We start from the raw sequence: 22,968 nt of genomic DNA, 5'->3' as shown, positions 1-22,968 counted from the left end.
AGACAAAGCAACAAAACAAGACTGTGATATCTCATAAAGATTGCATTACAGTAAAGTCTTAATGCATGCTCAATCATCCAGGTAAGGAAAGAAGAGTTGATTCTGTTCATCTGGATGTAGCTTTTCAAGTGGGAGAAAAATTTCTTCAGTCATCCAAGTGACTTCTTTAGTCTCAGCTGACTGCAGGTTTCCCCAAGCTTATTAACAGTATATTTGCATAATAACTGAAACTAGCACCACTGGTGAACATTGGGCTGTGAAGTCAGTTTCTTGATTATTAATATGCAAATTGAACATTGATCAAGAACCACTGATCAAAGACCATTGTGCCAAAAATTGGTCCAATCCAAGGATTAGGCCATTCTTTCAATGAGATGGATGCACACATTCTGGACAGGGAGAAACGCTGGTTAAGCGGGGAATCAAAAGTGAAATAGGAAAGAACATCTCTAAATCTAGGAGGGAGCCTGAGGGTACATGTCTTACGATCTCTTGTCATTTTACGATGCTCTAATTGAAGCCATTTCCCAACTTTTTGCATCCCATGTTCCATGGAAAGTATTCACTTTATAAACATATTCTAATATATAATGTTTTAGGATTAATATGCAGTGGCCTTCTCTCCTGTTTTTATTCATACTTATAATGCTTGATATATTTTAAATTCTTTCAAGTAGAAAAAGTGCTGCAGCTAGTACTAAGTGCATATTCAAATACAAAGACAAATGCAGTCATAATCCCAAACACAGCCCTGAGGAGTGCCATCAGATCTCAGTTTCCTGTTAAAAAGAGAACTGCTTGTGTCAGTATATTTTCACACAGTTCAGAGCTACTACACACAACTTCAGAGACTCTTGCAAAGCACTGATCACCTCAGAGACTTAAAGACCCAACTAAACCTCCAATACAGATAAAATCATGGATGAAGTCTATGAGAATGCAGAGGAAGTATTAGGTTGTCGCAGAAAGTCTAAAAGGGAGCATCAAACTGTGGAATACATTTGCATGAATCATGAAGTGATCCAAACCGTACAACGTAAAACAACTGGACCTTCACCCCCAGGTAAAAAACACAAACCTATCTATAGATATTACAATTACGTGTTGCTAAAGTTTTGTGCACAAAACTAAACTAAAAATAAAACAGAGAATTCTATACAAACTGTCTGAAGAAAGTATACATATGCATGCATACATACGTACGTGTACATGTACATAACATTATGGAATTTAATTAAATTTTTTAAAATTTTCTATTTTATCTATTTTGTTACGCGGGCATTTTGCCGTACCACGGGCAGAAATATTGCCGTTAAGTGCCTTCGTAACTTGAATTTTTCGTTAAATGGGGTCTTCGTAAGCCGGGGTTCCACTGTAATGGTATTTGTTTCGCTTCCACCAAGACCCATTCTCAGATGCAATAAGTCTCTCATACTACTTTTTAGATAAAAACAGCAATTGGTGTTATAATAAAATGTATAAGGATATAAAAAAAATTTATGATTAGACATATAACAAATATTTACTTCTACCTGTAGGTCCTGAAATTTTAAAGAAGAGTTCCTGCAGAGCTGCTGTGATTCTTCTGGGTCTGCTGTGTCTTTTCCTCCTGGTTGGACTCATAACTGTGGTTTTTCTTTGTGAGTACAACATGAATGTAAAGCATGCTAAAATCCTCACAGGTGATGTATTTATTTTATGATGATGTCCAACAGTCACCCAAGGCAAATCTCAGTGGGAAATGAAGACAGTGATACTACACAAGCTTTACGACAACGTGACCAGTGAGAGAAACCAGTTACAGACCAGTTTCAACAATCTGGTTAAAGAGAGAGACCAGCTCCAGAAAAGATTGGAAGACATGACCACAAGCAGAGACGACCTTCAATGTAATTATATCTTAATGCTTGATGGCAGATTTACCTCTAAGTCTTTAACACTTTAACAAATGTAGCTTTTTAAAAAGCATGGTGAGGCAAGAATCCTGGTTTTGTGTGGTGTGTGTGAAGTCTTCATGTTCTCCCTATGTTTGCATGGTTTCGCTCATTCTCTAGTGGGTTATGATAATTGGTGAATTCAAAATTCCCCATAAGTGTGAATGTAGTTGCAAATGGTTGTCTGTCTATCTCAGGGGTAGGCAACCTTTCTGATGATGAGTGCCATTTAAAATTTCCTCAGAGGTCAGTGTGCCATATGATTGCATTAGCAATAAATTTAATAACGCTCTATATTAACAGTTACACACTATATAGAACCACTTTATAGAATTATATTTGTTCGCAGATGTTGGCAGCTATCAGCGAATAGTTATCAGCTATTTTGAAACAAAAAAAAGACACTTTTTATCCCTAACAAGAACTCCATAACAGCAAGTGAACTGTACAACAGAAAATACAAATGCTATTTATGGTCTCCTCACAAGAATGATAAGAAAAATAAACTAATCCAATATGGCATGTCTGTTAATACAGAGACACACATGTTATGTGATCTCTGGTTTCCCACTCAGAGACACAGGTCTCCGAGTGTCCAGCATTCAGACGGCTACCTGAGGACATCATGTGAGAGAAAATCTGCTCACACAGATATGTAGAGCCAAATACTGTCAATAAGGCCTCTGCAATGTTCTGAAGACAGTTAAACTTGTCAGGTAGTGATGTCCAGCAGGTGAAACTGCAAGCTCCATGAACACGCACAGCTATGGATTACAGCTGCTTCGATGTTGCATTAACTGGCATTAACTCTGGAGCTTAATGCGAGACAAATCTAGCTGCTCATTAAAGATTTCTGGTTTGATCAGAAACGAAAACATTGGTCCATACACCTGAAAGTCACCCCCCCCCCAAAAAAAAAAAATATATACATACATACATACATACACACATATATATATATGTGTGTATGTATATATATATATATATATATATATATATATATATATTTACTGTATATGTATGTATGTATATACACACACACTTTAACTGAAGTGCTTTGAATTTGTACCACTGATTGCTTCTTCCCATTATGAGCCTTCTTTAAAGGGTCTAACTGCGATTCTATGTATGCTACCTATCACAAAGCAAGCACAAATTATTATTCTGTTTTTCTTCAACAGATCGCCGAGAAAAAGTAATTTTCAGTGATAGTTTGTACCAGGTGTCTTCAGAGAAGAAATCCTGGCAAGAAAGCAGACAAGACTGTCTTCAAAAAGGTGCAGACCTGATGATTATCAACAGCCGAGAGGAACAGGTTTGTGTGTGTTCAAACTTAATACAGATGTGTGTAGAACAAAGAATTAAACACTGAATGAAAACAGCTGATACACTGATGCATCACTTTAAGTTCTGCATGTTTACATTTCATTTCTCTCTTTCTAAAAAAGAACTTTGTGAACGAGTTCAAGAAGAATTTGTGGATTGGACTGACTGACTCAGAGAGAGAGGGGACATGGAAATGGGTGGATGGGACTCAAACGAGCACAAGGTTGAAATAAAAATAAAATCTGTCTCTTGTCCATAAAGTCATTGTGCACTTTAACTAAATTAATTTGGTTAATAGCTTACTGAAAACAAAATACTGACTGAATTGTTGAGTTTAATTCATATAATTTTATCTGTATTACAGCTACTGGAATCAGGGGAATAAAGAGCCAAATGGTGGCACATGGCAAAATTGTGGAGAGATAGATAATTACAATATAGAAGACAGCTGGAATGATGCACCATGTTCCAATAGACAATTCTGGATATGTGAGAAGAGAGTTTCTCCTTAACTTAACATCCACACTCAACAAATACTGCAGAACATGGAGCCATGAGATGACCTCCTGAAATGAAGCTGAACAGAAAGCAGTGGACACTTACAGCGGGAAAAATAAGTATTGAACACGTCACCAATTTTCTGAGTAAACGTATTTCTAAAGGTATTATTGAAATAAAAATCTGTCAGTAACAACCCATCCAATCCACACATGCAAGGAAATCAAACCATAGATGTCTGTAAATTAAGTCATGTCTAATAATGAAAAATTACACAATGAGACAAGTACAGAACCCATGAATTGAACACCAGCTAAACTCTACCAGTAATAAGAAATTAATCCTGCCACTTAGTACAAATTAATATCAACTGGATCAGTCCCAACTGATGGGCTATAAAAAGCTGTGTCATTACCGAGGTTTCACATGAGAAACATCTTATGATGGGTAAAACCCATGAGCTCTCTTGAGAATGTTTCAACATCTCTTCCACTTCTGACTTCTTCATTCTGTACCACATTTCCTCTCTTGGCACCCTAAATATGCTTTCTCTATATCCACAAAGACATTTATGTGGTACTGATCTGGTGGGGGCGTAGTTCATACTTTATCACTGTCCTCATAAATGTCTTGCACATACATCTCTGCCACCCATGAGTTACTTATGTAATACCCCAGTTCCTCTTGTGCCTCTCAGAACAAGTGACAAGTTTTTTTCTCTTGTAGCAAAGGTGCACAACAAAAACTGTGGCTAAATATGTCCTATCATTTAACATGAAGTTTTATTTGATATTCTTTTATTTTACAACCAATGTATTGTTAAATAAGTTAAAGCATTTTGTTGTTTAATATCATGCTAAAGGATATTTTAGCTTGCAGTCTGAGGGGGGCAGGGATCAGACTATTACTCTGCTGTACTCTGTTTTTCTTGTATAAACAGCTTTGCAATCCAAAAATGTGTAATGTTATTTGTTTAGGTAACAATAATTAAATAATTAAACCAACTAATAAATAATTTATTAATGAATAAAAGACGTCTGTGCCACTTTTCTAACCTGGAAGCTGAGGGATGACCTGACAAAGAGACAATCCTCAGCACATTACATAGATGATGCATCCTCCTGGCAGCAATTTCAGAGCAATGACCACTCGTAATGATCTTTATATGCCCTTGTACAAGCAACACACTGTGTAGAAAAGTCAGCGTAGAGAAATTCAGGCAGTCAGCCTGTCTCACACTAATCAGAGAGCTCCTTACATCACACAGTGTGGTTCATTTGCATTGCTTTTTCTCCAACTTAATTTTAATTTAATTTAATTTAATTTAGAAAGAGGGAAAATACATAATGAACATATTAACAAATGTAAATATGCCAGATTATAGCCTTAGGCACATCAATTATATTGCACAATCCCCAATATTATACATGCCCTGACTGTCCTGATATTGATCTGACCCATTACAATACTTGTTTCCCTTTTTGTAATACATTTAACTCTTTTTCATGTCCAATGTAAGGCATGACTAATTAAACATGATTACGTGTTTGTGTGTCCCTCAGCCAACCTTTTAAGTGACTCTTAAAGATGGGGAGACTTGTACTTTCCCTCACTGACAGTGGAAGATGATTCCAGAAGCTCACTCCCTGATATGACAGAGCATTCTGTGAAAAGGAGGTCCGTCTAAATGCCAATTCACAATCACCTTTAATAGTGGCTCGAGTCAATCGAGACCCGGCAACACTGCTAGACTTTTGTTTAATTAGATCACTTATTGTTGGAGGCGCCAGACCATGTATAACTTTGCATATTAGACAGGCAGATTTAAATATTTTGAAATTAGTAAAATTTAGAAACTTGTATTTATCTAAAATTTGAAAATGGTGATATGAGAAAAGTTTCTTATGTAATATTTTCAATGCTCTTTTGTTGCATTATCAGGGACCAAGCAGTAAGGCATAAAGGACACAGGTGTTCAATTTAAAAAAAAAAAGGGGTTTTATTGATCCAAAAATATGAAGATATTTAACAAAGATTAAAAAAACACTTAAACAGGCAGACGAAAATAAAAGAGGTCAACTCAATAAACTAAAATCAAGATAACAATTAACAAAACCTCAAATAAACATAAGACAAACTGCCTTCCCAAAATGATCCACAGGGGAACTTAAATACTGGCTTAGCCAAACCAAATGACACACAAGGGGGGAAACAAAATGGCTGCCATATAACCAACTAATACAAAACAATTAAACAAACTTGAAACACCCCCCAGGCAATGAAGCATGTTGTCAGTGGTACTTCAGCTCTCCCTTTGCCACACTTTTTGCCAGCCAGGAAGGAGAAGCCAAACCCCAGGTAACTCAAACTAAGAAAGATGTATAAATATAACATAAAAAAGAACTTTGACCTTGCAGTGTTACTATGTGTGCACACCATATAAACATTAGAAGGTGTAATGAAAAAATAAAATTATTTAATAAACAAACGATATTGGATAATAAGTAGAATTACATTTAAAGTAGTGACTGCAAAGTAAACTAAAGTGAATCAACTGGTGGTGAGGTGTGGAGCTTACCATGTGTGGCTTGCCATCACTTGCATACTTCGATTGGCCCAATAGCAGCGAGACTAGTATGGGACCAACTTGTAATACAGTATTCAATATGAGCCAGTATCACAGAGTACAGGAATGTAATCGCTGCTGTGTCTGTTCATGATGTGTGGATATGTCTAAAGTTCCGTATGTTAACATTTACACTTTTCACTACATTTTCAACATGTTTTTTTAAAGGGATAATTTCGAGACTAGTAGCACTCCCAAATACTTAAATTCCTCAACATTAATTAGTTCTTGTGCACAAACGACCTTGTGCACAAGGTCCACAAGGTCCATTCATCCAACGTGTGAAACCTGCTGTGAGGCCAATTAAAGTGTGGCCAGAGGGGACAGACGCAGATTTAAAAACACTGGAATATGTTCACCCACACAGACCTGGACCAGTACGCCTCATCTGTACTGGATTACATCTCCAAAACCACAGACAGTGTCACCACCCAGAAACGGATTACCATGTACCCCAACCAGAAGCCTTGGATGAACCGGGATGTTCGTCTCCTCTTGAAGGCCTGCAACACCGCCTTTAGGTCAGGAGATGCACACGCCTACAGTACAGCCAGGTCTAATCTAAAGAAGGGTATCAAAAAAGCCAAACACCATTACAAAAAGAAGGTAGAAAAACACTTCTCCAACTCCAATCCCTGACGCATGTGGCAAGGACTCCAGACCATTACAGACTACAGGACCACCAACCCCTCCCCCACATCCTCTGATGTCTCCTTCCTCAACGAGCTCAACAACTTTTATGCTCGTTTTGAGCGAGGGAATCCCACAACCACAACCAAAGCAGACATGACGCCAGACCAACAACCTCTTACTCTGACTTCAGTTCAGCATTCAATACAATCCTCCCCTCACAACTCATCAGGAAACTGACAGACCTGGGCTTCAGTTCCCTCATGTGCATATGGTTACTGGACTTCCTGACCAACCGCCCCCAACATGTCCGGCTGGATAACCACTGCTCATCTACAATCACAATGAACACCGGTATACCACAAGGCTGTGTGATGATCCCTTTCCTGTACTCCCTCTTCACCCATGACTGCAGACCTGCCGATGGTTCTAACACCATCATTAAGTTTGCAGATGACACCACGGTGATTGGCCTCATCAATGACAACAATGAGGCCGCCTACAGGGAGGAGGTGGATCGTCTGGCTGAGTGGTGTGACACAAACAACCTGCTGCTCAACACCGAGAAGACCAAGGAGCTCATCGACTACAGGAGGAATGCTGACCCACATCCACCCATCTACATTAAGGGGACGGCTGTGGAGCGTGTGAGCAGCTTCAAGTTCCTGGGAGTCCACATCTCCGAGGATCTCATCTGGATGACCAACTGCTCCAAGCTGGTCAAGAAGGCTCACCAGCACCTCTTCTTCTTGAGGACTCTGAGGAAGAACCACCTGTCCTCAGACATCCTGGTGAACTTCTATCGCTGCACCATCGAGAGCATCCTGACCAACTGTATAACAGTTTAGTACCGGGAACTGCTCTGCCTCGGACCGGAAGGCGTTGCAAGGGGTTGTGAAAACTGCCCAGCGCATCGCCAGAGCACCACTTCCTGCCATAAAGGATATCTACAGGAAGCGGTGTCTGAAAAGGGCTGGGAAAATCATCAAAGACCCCAGTCACCCAGCACATGGACTCTTCACCCTCCTGCCCTCTGGGAGGCGCCACAGGAGCCTCCGGACTAAGACCACCAGGTACCAGAACAGCTTCTTCCCCACAGCTGTCAGACTCCTGAACTCTGCCTCCTGACATCTGACCCACGTTAAACACATGGACTGGACATACAAACACCCACAACCACCTACACACACACACATACACACAATAATAACATTCGACCATTCATGTGATTCAGTCAGATAAATAGAATGGTAAATGGCCTGTATTTGTATAGCGCTTTACTAGTTCCTAAGGACCCCAAAGCGCTTTACACATCCAGTCATCCACCCACACACACTGGTGATGGCAAGCTACATTGTAGCCACAGCCACCCTGGGGAGCACTGACAGAAGCGAGGCTGCTGGACACTGGCGCCACCGGGCCCTCTGACCACCACCAGTAGGCAACGGGTGAAGCGTCTTGCCCAAGGACACAACGACCAAGACTGTCCAAGCCGGGGCTCGAACTGCTTTTGATATGCAGTGTTGGGAAGGTTACTTTTAAAATGTATTCCACTACAGATTACAGAATACATGCCCCAAAATGTATTTTGTAATGTATTCCGTTACGTTACTCAATGAGAGTAACGTATTCTGAATACTTTGGATTACTTAATATATTATCATGCTTTTCACAACTACGTGAATTTACTATTGCTGTGTGATTTATTACTGTTACTTAAGGTCCGCGGCTCCGAACCATAGTAAAGGGACCTCTGGCTAATACGTCGGGTTCCCTGTCGGGCTCGTAGCTGAAAAATAGCTTTACTTTGTTGTGTGGGTCAACTTTTCTTGACCCACACAACAAAGTGAGAGGTGAGAGACAGAGAGAGGCGTTGAAAGGCTGCTCCAACAGAACCTATTGTATTGGAGGAAAACACGAACACAGTGTACAGTCGAGTCTTAATAGCCTACTTACAACTGGGCTCATCAGGCACTCTTTTTGGCTGCATTATGATATTTACCTGCTTCCATCTCCCGTTTCTGCTCGATGACAGCTCGTACTTTTCCACTCTCCTTTTTCTCCCTCCTCGCGCTCACAGACACATAACGGGTATGGCAGTCCATTCTCCCTGCAGCACAGACTACACTGCCCGTGAGGCTACATTCTTTAGGGCTATGCCTGTAACACTCTGCCTATTGCCTTCATATTAAATCATTAAAAAAAATATTTCTTCACGTCATTATGAGACACGAGATTGAGATACAGGCATTAGAGCCTCTTAATGCGTGTTTTGTTTGGGTTTCCAAAAATAGAGAGGGCATAGACTAACATATGAAACAGGGAAACACCGCCGTGTAATCCCTGCATTTCAACAAAGTAACAGTATTCTGAATACCACCTTTTTAAACGGTAACTGTAACGAAATAAAGTTACTCATATTTTGTATTTTAAATACGTAACGGTGGTACATGTATTCTGTTACTCCCCAACACTGCCCATGTGTTTCCACTTCCCCTGATCACCTCCTGTCTGTATATAGTCTGTGACTTTTCATTCTTTGTAATGTTGTCTGTTATGTTTTACACCATGTTTCCAGGTTCCCGTGTTTAAAGTCCATTTTTTTTCATGTTTAATTGTAGTTTAACCAGTTTAGGTTAGTGTTTAGTTTCGTATTGGTTCACCTTGCCCTTTGTTTTGCACCTTTTGATCAGCCTTCAATAAACAGCTTGCCTTTTGTTAAGATATAGATTTGCTTCTAAGTGTCTGCATTTGGGTCCTCCTCCTGTCTCCACATGGCCTGCCAGTGCAGACAGTGACAGCACTAGAAGATACAAAACTTTCAGACTGACTCTGCTGGAGGAAACAGGGCCGTAAATTTCTGGGTTTAGAGAAGCTCTCTTTCCCCTTTTCCTTTCTCCCTCCCTATCTCTGTATGCAGGCCTGACCGGAGTGCAAGAGGTGGTTGCCACAATAATGAGAGTGTTTCCTGCAAAAGGGTAATCTCTATATAAGGAGATGTCCAGAGAGGTGCAGAGGAAGAAACGTGAGCTGGTATGAAACATAAGGCCACCCTCAACTGATTCTTCCAGTCATGTTTTCATTCGGTTTCAGTGACCCGCAGTAAAGATGTTTACTGTCTGTGTGTTGTGCTCTTTGTTCATTTGGGCCCCCTGAGTGAGCAAAGAGACACGCTAGCCATTTTTCAGCTTGAACCTTTAACTGCTAAATAAATTTAAGAAAATGCACTTAGAACATATTTGTCTCCTCTGTCTCGAAAATGAACACAACATTTGTCTGATTTTTTTTTTAATTATTATTTTGTGTATTATTCTTCTAAGTTGTGTTTTTGGTGATTTCTTTCAGTGGTATATTATTTTATATTATTTATTTTATGCTTTTTGTTGACTAAGTTGATATTCTAAAACAATTTATTTCATTTGATTTATTACATTATTTGATTTATTACAAGGTCTACAAATCTCCTTCCAGTATGGCTGGAGGAGGGCCGGCCATAGCAGATGCACAACACGTACAGTTCATGGTTTTCTGTATTTCTATATATTACAGTGTTTGAAAGTAAAGAGCCCGGAGATCCAGAACTGTCTTCTGCCTCTTACTTATGAGCCAGAACACAAAGCATTGGCTGGAGTAATGCACACGAATGGGTTACAATAACAATGCATGTGTTTTCTAAAGAGTAAAAGTTAGAAACAGCAGAATATAGAGCAGGAAAGTAGAATGGTTAAAATAGCACAAATTCGCAGAAGTAGTAATAGAATAAAACAAAACACGTATGTAAGCAACTTGAAGGAAAAAGAGGAAGAATAAAGAATAAACAGAAACAGAACACAATTGTGTGAATTGTTTACAGCATTTACAGAATTAATAAACAGCTTGGAGACTATACACAAGGGAGATAGCAAGATGGACATCACAACATGACACCATGAGAAAAAAAATGCTTTTTGTTTTTTGCATGAATAACACCTTGTTGTGACAAAATTCACATTTTTTTTTGAGACAATGAGCAGGCATTTGAGTACAAAGACAAAGCAACAGAACAGGCTGTTACAGGCTGCCGGATACTGGCACCACCGGTCCCTCTGACCACCACCAGTAGGTAACGGGTGAAGTGTCTTGCCCAAGGACACATTGACTGAGACTGTCGGAGCCGGGGCTTGAACCAGCAACCTTCCGATTACAAGACAAACTGCTAACTCTTGAGCCACGATCGTGCATTTATCTCTAACAACATTTTTGTCTCTTTAACACTTTAACAAATGTAGCTTTTTAAAAAGCATGGTGAGGCAGGAATCCTGGGTTTGTGTGGTGTGTGTGGAGTTTGCATGTTCTCCCTATGTTTGCATGGTTTCACTCATTCTCTAGTGGGTTATGATCATTCAAAATTCCCCATAAGTGTAAATGTAGTTGAAAATGGTTGTCTGTCTGTGTGTTAGCCCTGTGTCAGACTGCCAATCTGCCTCTGAACACATGCCAATCCCCCCGCGGCCGAGGTAAGGATAAGTGCTATAGAATGGATGGACAGATCTTGAGAAAGGCCTTTGAAAAGTAAAGTTGTAAATGTAATGTCAATTTGAACTAAATCTAATGTGAGTGAAAATATCAACATTCTATATGTTCACATTTAGACAGTTTCTAATAGCTTGTTGATTGTTAAAACCTGCATAGACAAACAAAAACAAAAAAAGAGTTTAGCTGACTTCTTAGCTCCAATTATATCTGCAGCCTTCTTCAGTTCTCACACAGCTGAATATAGATGTGGTGATGCTTGTAACACCATCAAGACTTCAAAACAAGAAGAGGACAAAAGAGAAAAGATCATTTCTCTCTAACTTCTCTCTAACTCTAAGTGGTGGTTTTCAGTGACAATTGCTGACTCGAACAACATTATTAGAGACAAATTATTAGATGTGAAAGCACTCCCTCTGAGGCCACACAACACAAAATTGTAAAATGTTTAACATATACAGCACATACAGTTTCAGGGAATTTAGATCTAGATTTTACATAAGACTTGATAAATTGTGCTTAGTCATGTGTATATTTACTGAAGTGCTTTTAATTCTATGTATGCTACCTATCACAAAGCAAGCACAAATTATTATTCTGTTTTTCTTAAACAGATTGCCAAGAACACTGGGTGGCCTTCAGTGATAGTTGGTACCAAGTGTCTTCGGAGAAGAAATCCTGGGAAGAAAGTAGACGAGACTGCCTTAAAAAAGGTTCAGACCTGATGATTATCAACAGCCGAGAAGAACAGGTTTGTGTGTGTGCAAACATAGATGTGTGCAGAAGAAAGGATGATGATACATCACTTTAAGTTCTGAATGTGTACATTTAATTTTTCTCTTTCTAAATAAAGAACTTTGTGAACAAGTTCAAGAAGCATTTGTGGATTGGACTGACTGACTCAGAGACAGAGGGGACATGGAAATGGGTGGATGGGACTCAAATGACTACAAGGTTGAAATAAAAATTTAATCTCTTTCTTGTCCATAAAGTCTGTTTATGTAATCAAATACATTAACAAAAATTATTTGGTTAATATCTTGTTACTAAAAACCAAAGACTGACTGACCTGTTGAGTTTAACTCTTATAATTTTATCTGTATTTCAGCTACTGGAAGATTCAAAAACCAAATGGTGGCAGAAATGAAAACTGTGGAGAGATAAAAACTTACAACTCAGAAAACAGCTTGAATGATGCACCATGTTCCAGTGCAAAATTCTGGATATGTGAGAAGAGAGTTTCTCCATAATTTAACATCCACGCCCAACAAATACTGCAGAACACAGAGCCATGAGATCAACTTCTGAAATGAAGCTGAACAGAAAGCAGTGGACACTTACAGCGAGTAAAATAAGTCACCAATTTTCTGAGTAAATATATTTCTAAAGGTATAATTAACATAAAATTCTTGTCATGTCAGTAACAATCCATCCAGTCCATACTAGTCATTATTACAAGCATGTATAATAATGAAAAATGACACGGAAAAAGTATTGAACACATGAAAAAGGTGCAAAAAGGCATGGAGAGCTGTGACACCAGCTGAACTGTATTAGTAATAAGAAAGCAATTCTGTCACTTAGGCAAGTTACTATCAGCTGGTTCAGTCTCAACTGATGGGCTATTGTTAGATTTGTATTGTTGATTATCATTTATGCTTAGAAATATCTACTCATATATGCGTAGAGTTTTATAATCAATGTCATGTTGGTAGAGGTTTGAGCCTTACTAGTCTGCAAACACTTTGTGTGCATTCCAGAGTGTTCTGGCATTCCCACCCACACCCTGGGAGCATGGGAGAGGTCGTACCTTCTCTTATTGTTTTATGGTAGGATAAACGTAGCTATGTCAGTTTTAGGCTAAGTGCCTTTTGTTTAGATGAACTGCTGGACTTCCAGACCAGCAGGTTTAGCGAAGTCGTTTATGGGGTCACACTCTGACCCCCCCCCACACACACACACACTTACACACACTTACACAACGCACAGGCAAGGTACTCTTTGTTTGTATGTAGATTTCATATGTTAATGAAGCTATGTATATTCATGTAACCTCAATAAAAGAGCAGTGTTACGGGGGAGCAGACGAGAGCGACTGGGGTCAAGTGAAAGAACGGCGCTTGTCGTGGTTCTCTCCCTCATATATGAGTAACACAAAGAACTTTGCCTACTTGGTGTTTAATGCTTTTTGCTGTGTAACTGAATCGTCTTGAACGTTCCAGCGAATGGGGTTAAGCTACAAACCTATCAACTATAAAAAGCTGTGTCATTACTGAGGTTTTGCTCAACAAACATCTCATGCTGGGTAAAACCAATGTGGTCTCTTGAGACTGTTGCAACACATATTGATAACATTGGTTACAGAAGGATTTCTAAACTACTGAAGGTTGCAGTGAGCACTGTTGGGGTAAAAAAAGAAGTTGAAAGAACATCATTTCACCATAAATCGATCAAGACCTGATGATCCCAAAAAGATTTTAGACAGAGAAGTGAAAACGATTATTAAAAGAGACGTTCAAGGCCAAGGACCCCTTGCAGAAAGCTACAGAAACTAGCTGATACCAGTGGCGGAGCGGGGAGGTGGCTTACTGGGCTTAAGCCCGGGTTGTTTTTTCAGAAGCCCGGGATCTTTTGGAGTGTAATTTTTTCATAGTTAGATGCCTGGCTGACAACTGTATAAAACAAAAACTACACACAACATTCGAAGCACATAGTGCACACTGTGGGAATTTACGACTGTGCGTAAATCCCCCCTAATATTGGTATGATCCGAGCTCAGACACTAAGTGACTGAGCGAGGGGGCGGGGGGAGCTGCTGCCTGCGAGTGCGCTGTTGGAGAAACGGAGCCAGTAGTGATGGTAAATTTGATTCTTTTTACTGAATCGAGTTTTAATGAGTCACTCACCAAAGTGAATCGGTTTTTGAGTCATTTGATTCACTGAGTCAGTCGACCAGAGAGTTCAAAAAATGTACATTTTCACTCAAACTTAATTTGTTTCTCTTTTCATCTAAATCCTACTGCTAAGATGAATGATTCTAAAAGAAAACAACTATTTTATAGAGCAAAAAAGAGCAAAAACATTTCTAAAATTAAGCAATTTCCTATCAAAATTGCTTAATAAACATTTATTTATTTTTATTTTATTTTATTTTATTTTATTTTAATATATTTTTATTTTTTATTTTATTAGTATTTTCCTTAAATGTGTTAAATATATATTTTCTCATCTAAATGTCCACTGAGCTGTGAGCCAGGGGGCGGTAATGTGCCTTAACATTGGTTGCCAACCAAGAAGAAGAAGAAGCTGTGAGCCAGGAGGGAGGGAGGGGGTGAGTGAGTGAGTGAGTGATTCGTTCGCTCTATGATTCAGCATAGGAGGGAGGGGGTGAGCGAGTCCTGAGTGATTCGCTTACGCTTACGATTCAGCACAGGAAGGGAGGGTGTGAGTAGCTCAAATGTGCTGTTAGCATGTTAGCAGAGCGATGCTACTGTGAACCGAGCTATTTTCTTGATGTGAGCTTCTACTCAGGGTTTTTTCTTCCAGTTCAGAGCAGAATTTTTTTTGTTACGATACTGGATGTTTTTTTTTTCTCCACAATTTTAATTATAAGCTAGATACATTGCTGCTAACAGCAACAGGGATGACCCAGTGAGTCACTTGGGCTTGTGAATCATGATTCATGAGCAGTGTTGGTCAAGTTACTTGAAAAAAGTAATCAGTAACTAATTACTGATTACTCCCCCAAAAAAGTAATCCCGTTACTTTACTGATTACTTATTTTCAAAAGTAATTAATTACTTAGTTACTTAGTTACTTTTTAAAAACACGATTTACAACCTGAAGAGGTGATAAAGTGATAGATCTTTCAGCCCAATTCTACTTTTTCTACATAATCCATCATACAAAATGTAATCAAATGGAAAAGTCTCTTTTTTTAACTTGTTTTATCAGTTTTAATCTTTTAACTTTATGCATCAAGCAAAACATTTAATTATATGCAACATTCTCTGACTTGAATAAATTAGTTTAACATTTAAACCTATTTTCTACACATTCCAGCACATAAAATAAAATATTTTTTGTGTTTTCACTCACTCTTTCAAACAGATGCAAGTAAAACACAGCAGAAAATAAATAAAGTCAAAGACTCAGCGGTCCTTTTGCTCTATTTTCACCTGTAAAGCAGGAGCAGGGTAGGCGGAGGGTTACCCTGGTGCAGGTGTGCTGCGGTCAGTTGAAGAATCCGCGCGAGTGTCTCTGTGAGTTTCCCATCACGTCGTAGCTACTCGGTGCTTGCTCGGAAGTTTAGGGTTTTTTTTCGCTGTAAAAAGAAGTTTTCTTCCCACGCACGATGGACGCTAATGTTTTTGTCACTTTTTATGGAATCAAACTCAAAGTAAGGTCAGTACTTCCACGCTTTAAACGCTGCACGCTCATACTCTCTCCCGCACTCGATATATTATCCATTGTTGATCTGCACACAGCTGCTATCACCAACGTCGCACTTGCTTACGTCACTGTCATGAGACATTCTCGCAAAAAAAATCACGGTTTTAGTAACGCAGTAACGCAGCGTTCCTACGGGAAAGTAACGGTAATCTAATTACCGATTTTGCAATAGTAATCCCTTACTTTACTCGTTACTTGAAAAAAGTAATCAGATTACAGTAACGCGTTACAAGTAACGCGTTACTGCCCATCTCTGTTCATGAGTCAGTAAAGTGATGCTCGAGTATTGAACGATTCGTTCATGATTCGCGCATCACTGGGAGCCAGGCAGACAGAGGAGAACTGAAGTTCCACCAGGTACCAAAGCAAATCATTCGTACTGTACAAATAATGTAAATATGATGGTGTATCACGAAAGATTGATATCAAACTGATCACTTGACCCATATTACGTTACTTGCTCTTCAAGTGAATCAACAAACGGCAAAGTGAAAAGCCGAACAGTCTTAGCTTACATGTGTGTTTATTTCATATTTTCAGTTGTTACCCTCCACGGCTAAATAAATCGGTTTCAGTAATGTACTGATATACAAGAATGGACATAAGTGGCTTCTTTCAAAGAAAAAACTCTGGTAGGTGTTATTTTATATATTATGTTTTGTATGTTGTTCAGTATATTTCTATGCAAAACAAGAGGAATTTCAATACACAGCAGTATATTCACAGTTTAAACCAGATATTTACATACACTTTATGGAAAACACAAGAACATTTTTTTTTACTGTACAACATCAATTTAGAGTAAACTTGTTTTGTTTTGGATAAATAAATATTGAAATATCTTTTGAATTAGTTAAATGTCCGAATAAAGAGAGACAGAGCTGTCTATTTTCTATCACTTTCATGAAATTTAGGAGTACATGTACACTAAGTTTATTGTTAATTAATAAGAAAGCTGCAGACGATTCCATTCTGAGCTGAAGAAGCTTCTGATAGGTTAGTAGAGTCCATGTGAGTAAATTGGTGGCACAGCTGTGGATGCATATAAGGCAAAACACAGAGCCTGTTTCTGTGACATGGGAACATCAAGAGATGTCAACCAAAACACCAGGAAAAGAACTGTGGAGCTCCATAAGTGTGGCTCAATTTTGAATACATTTTGGTGCCATTTACAATTAAGAAATACAGATAGTTTCTCTCTTTACTCTTAAAGTTAACAAATATGTTTTTTATATTTATCAATCTAAAAAAATAAACATTTAGTCGGATTTGATGTTACAATTAAAAAAGTATTTGTGTTTTTATCTGACGAGTTTGTAAATATCGGGTTTCAACTGTATATTTGATGATGTTGGTGTTTGGCTTGATTGTCAGCACACAGAGAGAGAGAGGAACAGAGATGGAACAAGAGCAGGTGACACAGACATGTTAGTCAAATGGTTGTTTACCAAAAGTATCACCGTATCATAGGTACTCATGTATCTCGTACCTAGTGTTTCTTTTTAGGTTTGTTATTTTTCAAATTCTATATTTATTACGTTTTGCAGCTTGTTTGCACAACAAGTTCAAATAATTATATAAACTTTTCTCAATCTAAATAGTGGACTTTGGTAGAATTAAAAAATAAGTGTAGTGCAGGTCTATGATGATATTTAGTGCTACTATCATCTAGTTTTGATTCTGATTCTTTCAGTCATTTCTAACCCCCCTACCCCGCCCCCCACCCCCAAATTCCACATGCGTACTACCCATTAGGGCTAAGCCCCGGGTGTATCAAATGTCTGCCTCCGCCTCTGGCTGATACAATCATTTTGAAGGAAATAAGTAATGCACGCAACTGCCGTGGCCTGTGTAAACGTTCAATGTAGAATACTCCATTGGTGAAGAAATAGCATATTAAAGCGCATTCAGAGTTTGCTGAACCACACTTTGACAACCCTGCGCGCAGCTGCTTAAAGCTGTAGCGTCCAGATTACTTACGTAGTCAGCTACTTCCATGCAACTGATATAAGATGCGTTAAGCTGAACACAGCTTCAACCGTCTGTTTGTTGAAAAATAGTAAGGGACCGCATTTTCTTGTTAGTAACTGTAATGGCGTTGTAACGATAGGAGTAGTAATTAGTTAGATTACCCGTTACTGAAAAAAGTAACAGCGTTACTGATGGCAACTAACACCGTTATTCCCATCACTGCTTATAATGTGTGATATATTTTAAATTCTTTCAAGTGGAAAAAGTGCTGCAGCTAGTACTAAGTGCATATTCAAATACAAAGACAAATGCAGTCAAAACCTCTAACACAGTCCTGAGGAGTGCCATCAGATCTCAGTTCCCTGTTAAAAAGAGAACTGCTTGTGTCAATATATTTTCACACAGTTCAGAGCTACTACACACAACTACAGAGACTCTCGCAAAGCACTGATCACCTCAGAGACTTAAAGACCCAAATAAACCTCCAATGCAGATAAAAATCATGGATGCAGTCTATGCGAGTACGGATGAAGTATTAGCTTGTCGCAGAAAGTCTAAAAGGGAGCATCAAACTGTGGAAGACATTTATGTGAATCATGAAGTGATCCAAACCATACAACGTAAAACAACTGGACCTTCACCCCCAGGTAAAAACCACAAACCTATCTATAGATATTACAATTACGTGTTGCTAAAGTTTTGTGCACAAATCTAAAAATAAAACTGAAAATTCTATACAAACTGTCTGAAGAAAAAAGACTTAATTCAGGAAAAAGTAATCTAGAGTCTGGCTTGCTGTAGTGTTACTGTAGTTTTGGATTTTTTGCTGGGTGTTAATTTTGATCGAGATATACAGTTTTGTTTTGTTTTTATCTGGGTTTACACTCAGCTGTTTTCCAGAATGTGTGGGTTTTTCAGTTTAGTTTTTATTTAATGTCTGTATTTACTTTAGTTTTGATTAGTTTCAAGGTTAATTTAAACACCATTTGGAACGAGCGCTGAAGAGAAAACAATACAATACAAATACTTTGAAACTAACAGTATTTGTGTCGTTGCCACCAAGACTCATTCTCAGATGCTGATTTTAGATAAAAATAGTAATTGGTGTTATAATAAAATGTATGAGGATATAAGGCTGTGCGATATGACCAAAATCTCATATCCCGATATAAGAATTCTATCATCCCGATAACAATATAAATCACAAAAATGTAACATTTTCTGTAAATTCTGTGAATCTCGGGCAGCTCGACTTGCGGGAAGTGCTTCCAGCTGCACGTCAGGTAGCTGGAGTCGAGTGATGTAACCGATGCATGCAGTGGCGGTCCTAGCCTGTTTGGCGCCCTGGGCGAACACCCCCCCCCCCCCACACACACACACACACACACACACACACAAAACATATTAAGTATTGTACATTAACATAAAACTGTTATACACACACACACATATGAAGAGAGAGAGAGAATGCATTGTATGCAAACGGCTACCAAACAGCCATCATAATTCGTCATACAATGAGAACAGGACAAATCAAAAATTGACAATGACTAATTAATATTAGAATCTGTAACATAATGTATTGTTCAAGAGTTTAGTCTGTTACTGTTACTATTTTTACCATTTCTTTTTGGAGCAACTGTAATCCACATCATTTGCTTAGGGATTAATAAAGTATTCTGATTCTGATTGTTTCAGGATGACCTGCCATTATCCACTGATACATCTGCTTACCTGTATCTTTTGCTCGTTTCTCCTCCACTTCTTTTCTCTTTTTTCTAAACTGAGCACCTGATGGCTTTGAACTTTTCTTGTCCATCTTCCATAGTTTTTAATTTTGCACTCCAGTATGAACACCCATCCCTCAAACCGAGGATCACCACAACATAATCTAACACACCTACACCTTAGTTCACAGAATTACTTTGTCTAGGGTGCATTTCTGAGATTTCACACAACCCAGGATTCAAATCATGAATACATAATGGGCTTGGATTTACATCATTATAAATGAAATGTGCTCTATTTGGAAGCAGCCACCCCCCTCCCCTTTCGACGGGTTGTGTGTGAAACTTTAAACCCTCAAACTGTAAATTATAAATTTTAAATTGTTATTGATCCCTTTACCCCTGGTCCTAAAGTGTATATTTATTTTCTTACTCTTCTTATATTTATTGTTTGTTTACTTGCACTGCTGTAACTGGAGCCTCGTCGTCTCGTCTCTCTATATACTGGACTGTATGTAGTGGAGATGACAATAAAGTTTACTTTGACTTCAGCAGCAAGCAGGCGCACCGAGGGCTCTCGCGCTCACTTTTCGCGTATAGAATTTTGAAAAAACATCGGTGCAAATTATAAGTCTGTATCATAATGTCTGGTGTATTCGTGTTTGTTGGTTTGTTTTTATTTTGTTTTATTTTGCGAGTTGGTTATTAGATGCTGCTCCAGCCGGTCAAAGAATTTTTGCGACACCACGAAACAAACGATAGCATAAAATGAAACAATAGACGTTTTTATATCGTCATCTGATATATATCGTTATATCAAACAGCCCTATGAGGATATAAACATATTTTATTATTAGACATATAACAAATATTTACTTCTACCTGTAGGTTCTGAAGATGTAAAGAAGAGTTACTGGAGAGCTGCTGTGATTCTTCTGGGTCTGCTGTGTCTTTTCCTCCTGACTGGACTCATAGCTGTGGTTTTTCTATGTGAGTACAACAGAAATGTAATTAGCATGCTAAAATCCTCACAGGTGATGTATTTATTTTATGATGATGTGTCCAACAGTCACCCAAGGCAAATCTCAGTGGAAAATGGAGACAGTGATACTACACAAGCTTGCTGACAACGTGACCAGCGAGAGAAACCAGTTACAGACCAGTTTCAACATTCTGGTTAAAGAGAGAGACCAGCTCCAGAAAAGATTGGAAGACATGACCACAAGCAGAGACGACCTTCAGAGAAAGCTTCAATGTAATTATATCTTAATGCTTGATGGTAAATGGCGTGTATTTGTATGGCACTTTACTAGTCCCTAAGGACCCCAAAGCGCTTTACACATTCAGTCATCCACACATTCACACACTGGTGATGGCAAGCTACATTGTAGCCACAGCCACCCTGGCGCGCACTGACAGAGGCGAGGCTGCCGGATACTGGCGCCACCGGTCCCTCTGACCACCACCAGTAGGTAACGGGTGAAGTGTCTTGCCCAAGGACACATTGACTGAGACTGTCGGAGCCGGGGCTTGAACCAGCAACCTTCCGATTACAAGACAAACTGCTAACTCTTGAGCCACGATCGTGCATTTATCTCTAACAACATTTTTGTCTCTTTAACACTTTAACAAATGTAGCTTTTTAAAAAGCATGGTGAGGCAGGAATCCTGGGTTTGTGTGGTGTGTGTGGAGTTTGCATGTTCTCCCTATGTTTGCATGGTTTCACTCATTCTCTAGTGGGTTAGGATCATTCAAAATTCCCCATAGGAGTAAATGTAGTTGAAAATGGTTGTCTGTCTGTGTGTTAGCCCTGTGTCAGACTGCCAATCTGCCTCTGAACACATGCCAACCCCCCCGCGGCCGAGGTAAGGATAAGTGCTATAGAATGGATGGACAGATCTTGAGAAAGGCCTTTGAAAAGTAAAGTTGTAAATGTAATGTCAATTTGAACTAAATCTAATGTGAGTGAAAATATCAACATTCTATATGTTCACATTTAGACAGTTTCTAATAGCTTGTTGATTGTTAAAACCTGCATAGACAAACAAAAACAAAAAAAGAGTTTAGCTGACTTCTTAGCTCCAATTATATCTGCAGCCTTCTTCAGTTCTCACACAGCTGAATATAGATGTGGTGATGCTTGTAACACCATCAAGACTTCAAAACAAGAAGAGGACAAAAGAGAAAAGATCATTTCTCTCTAACTTCTCTCTAACTCTAAGTGGTGGTTTTCAGTGACAATTGCTGACTCGAACAACATTATTAGAGACAAATTATTAGATGTGAAAGCACTCCCTCTGAGGCCACACAACACAAAATTGTAAAATGTTTAACATATACAGCACATACAGTTTCAGGGAATTTAGATCTAGATTTTACATAAGACTTGATAAATTGTGCTTAGTCATGTGTATATTTACTGAAGTGCTTTTAATTCTATGTATGCTACCTATCACAAAGCAAGCACAAACTTTAAGTTCTGAATGTGTACATTTAATTTTTCTCTTTCTAAATAAAGAACTTTGTGAACAAGTTCAAGAAGCATTTGTGGATTGGACTGACTGACTCAGAGACAGAGGGGACATGGAAATGGGTGGATGGGACTCAAATGACTACAAGGTTGAAATAAAAATTTAATCTCTTTCTTGTCCATAAAGTCTGTTTATGTCATCAAGTACATTAACAAAAATTATTTGGTTAATATCTTGTTACTAAAAACCAAAGACTGACTGACCTGTTGAGTTTAACTCTTATAATTTTATCTGTATTTCAGCTACTGGAATAGTGGGGAACCAAATGGTGGCAGAAATGAAAACTGTGGAGAGATAAAAACTTACAACTCAGAAAACAGCTTGAATGATGCACCATGTTCCAGTGCAAAATTCTGGATATGTGAGAAGAGAGTTTCTCCATAATTTAACATCCACGCCCAACAAATACTGCAGAACACAGAGCCATGAGATCAACTTCTGAAATGAAGCTGAACAGAAAGCAGTGGACACTTACAGCGAGTAAAATAAGTCCCCAATTTTCTGAGTAAATATATTTCTAAAGGTATAATTAACATAAAATTCTTGCCATGTCAGTAACAATCCATCCAGTCCATACAAGTCATTATTACAAGCATGTATAATAATGAAAAATGACACGGAAAAAGTATTGAACACATGAAAAAGGTGCAAAAAGGCATGGAGAGCTGTGACACCAGCTGAACTGTATTAGTAATAAGAAAGCAATTCTGTCACTTAGGCAAATTACTATCACCTGGTTCAGTCTCAACTGATGGGCTAT

The 22,968-nt window shown here is 38.6% G+C and overlaps 2 protein-coding genes across 2 annotated transcripts; both read left to right on the top strand.

Moving 5' to 3' along the window:
• Window positions 1-728: 728 nt before the first annotated feature.
• On the top strand, window positions 729-4,597 carry LOC113023960 (CD209 antigen-like protein C). Its single transcript, XM_026170461.1, has 6 exons — window positions 729-1,063; window positions 1,539-1,640; window positions 1,716-1,889; window positions 3,116-3,249; window positions 3,383-3,483; window positions 3,625-4,597. Exons 1-6 carry the CDS (start codon window positions 919-921, stop codon window positions 3,770-3,772), a joined length of 804 nt encoding a protein of 267 aa, XP_026026246.1. The 5' UTR covers window positions 729-918; the 3' UTR covers window positions 3,773-4,597.
• Window positions 4,598-10,011: 5,414 nt separating this feature from the next.
• LOC113023415 (CD209 antigen-like protein E) lies at window positions 10,012-22,689 on the top strand. Its single transcript, XM_026169414.1, has 7 exons — window positions 10,012-10,039; window positions 12,141-12,277; window positions 12,380-12,480; window positions 12,635-12,764; window positions 20,899-20,931; window positions 22,196-22,296; window positions 22,451-22,689. The coding sequence occupies exons 1-7, from the start codon at window positions 10,012-10,014 to the stop codon at window positions 22,590-22,592; spliced, it is 672 nt and encodes a 223-aa protein (XP_026025199.1). The 3' UTR covers window positions 22,593-22,689.
• The last annotated feature ends 279 nt before the right edge of the window (window positions 22,690-22,968 follow it).

The sequence above is a fragment of the Astatotilapia calliptera genome, chromosome 6, assembly GCF_900246225.1.
Source record: "Astatotilapia calliptera chromosome 6, fAstCal1.2, whole genome shotgun sequence".
Lineage (NCBI taxonomy): Eukaryota > Metazoa > Chordata > Actinopteri > Cichliformes > Cichlidae > Astatotilapia > Astatotilapia calliptera.
Note: the sequence above shows the minus strand (reverse complement) of the source record. Positions and strands in the feature narration are given on the sequence as shown.

Bases quoted from the DNA above. Each gene is read 5' to 3' on its own strand.
- LOC113023960 (XM_026170461.1), top strand. From the start codon at position 919: ATGGATGAAGTCTATGAGAATGCAGAGGAAGTATTAGGTTGTCGCAGA. The intron at 1,064-1,538 runs GTAAAAAACACA...TTCTACCTGTAG, and splicing joins AACTGGACCTTCACCCCCAG to GTCCTGAAATTTTAAAGAAG. The intron at 3,484-3,624 runs GTTGAAATAAAA...TCTGTATTACAG, and splicing joins GGGACTCAAACGAGCACAAG to CTACTGGAATCAGGGGAATA.
- LOC113023415 (XM_026169414.1), top strand. From the start codon at position 10,012: ATGTCCAGAGAGGTGCAGAGGAAGAAAC. The intron at 12,765-20,898 runs GTTTCTCCATAA...AAGACATGACCA, and splicing joins TCTGGATATGTGAGAAGAGA to CAAGCAGAGACGACCTTCAG. The intron at 22,297-22,450 runs GTTGAAATAAAA...TCTGTATTTCAG, and splicing joins GGGACTCAAATGACTACAAG to CTACTGGAATAGTGGGGAAC.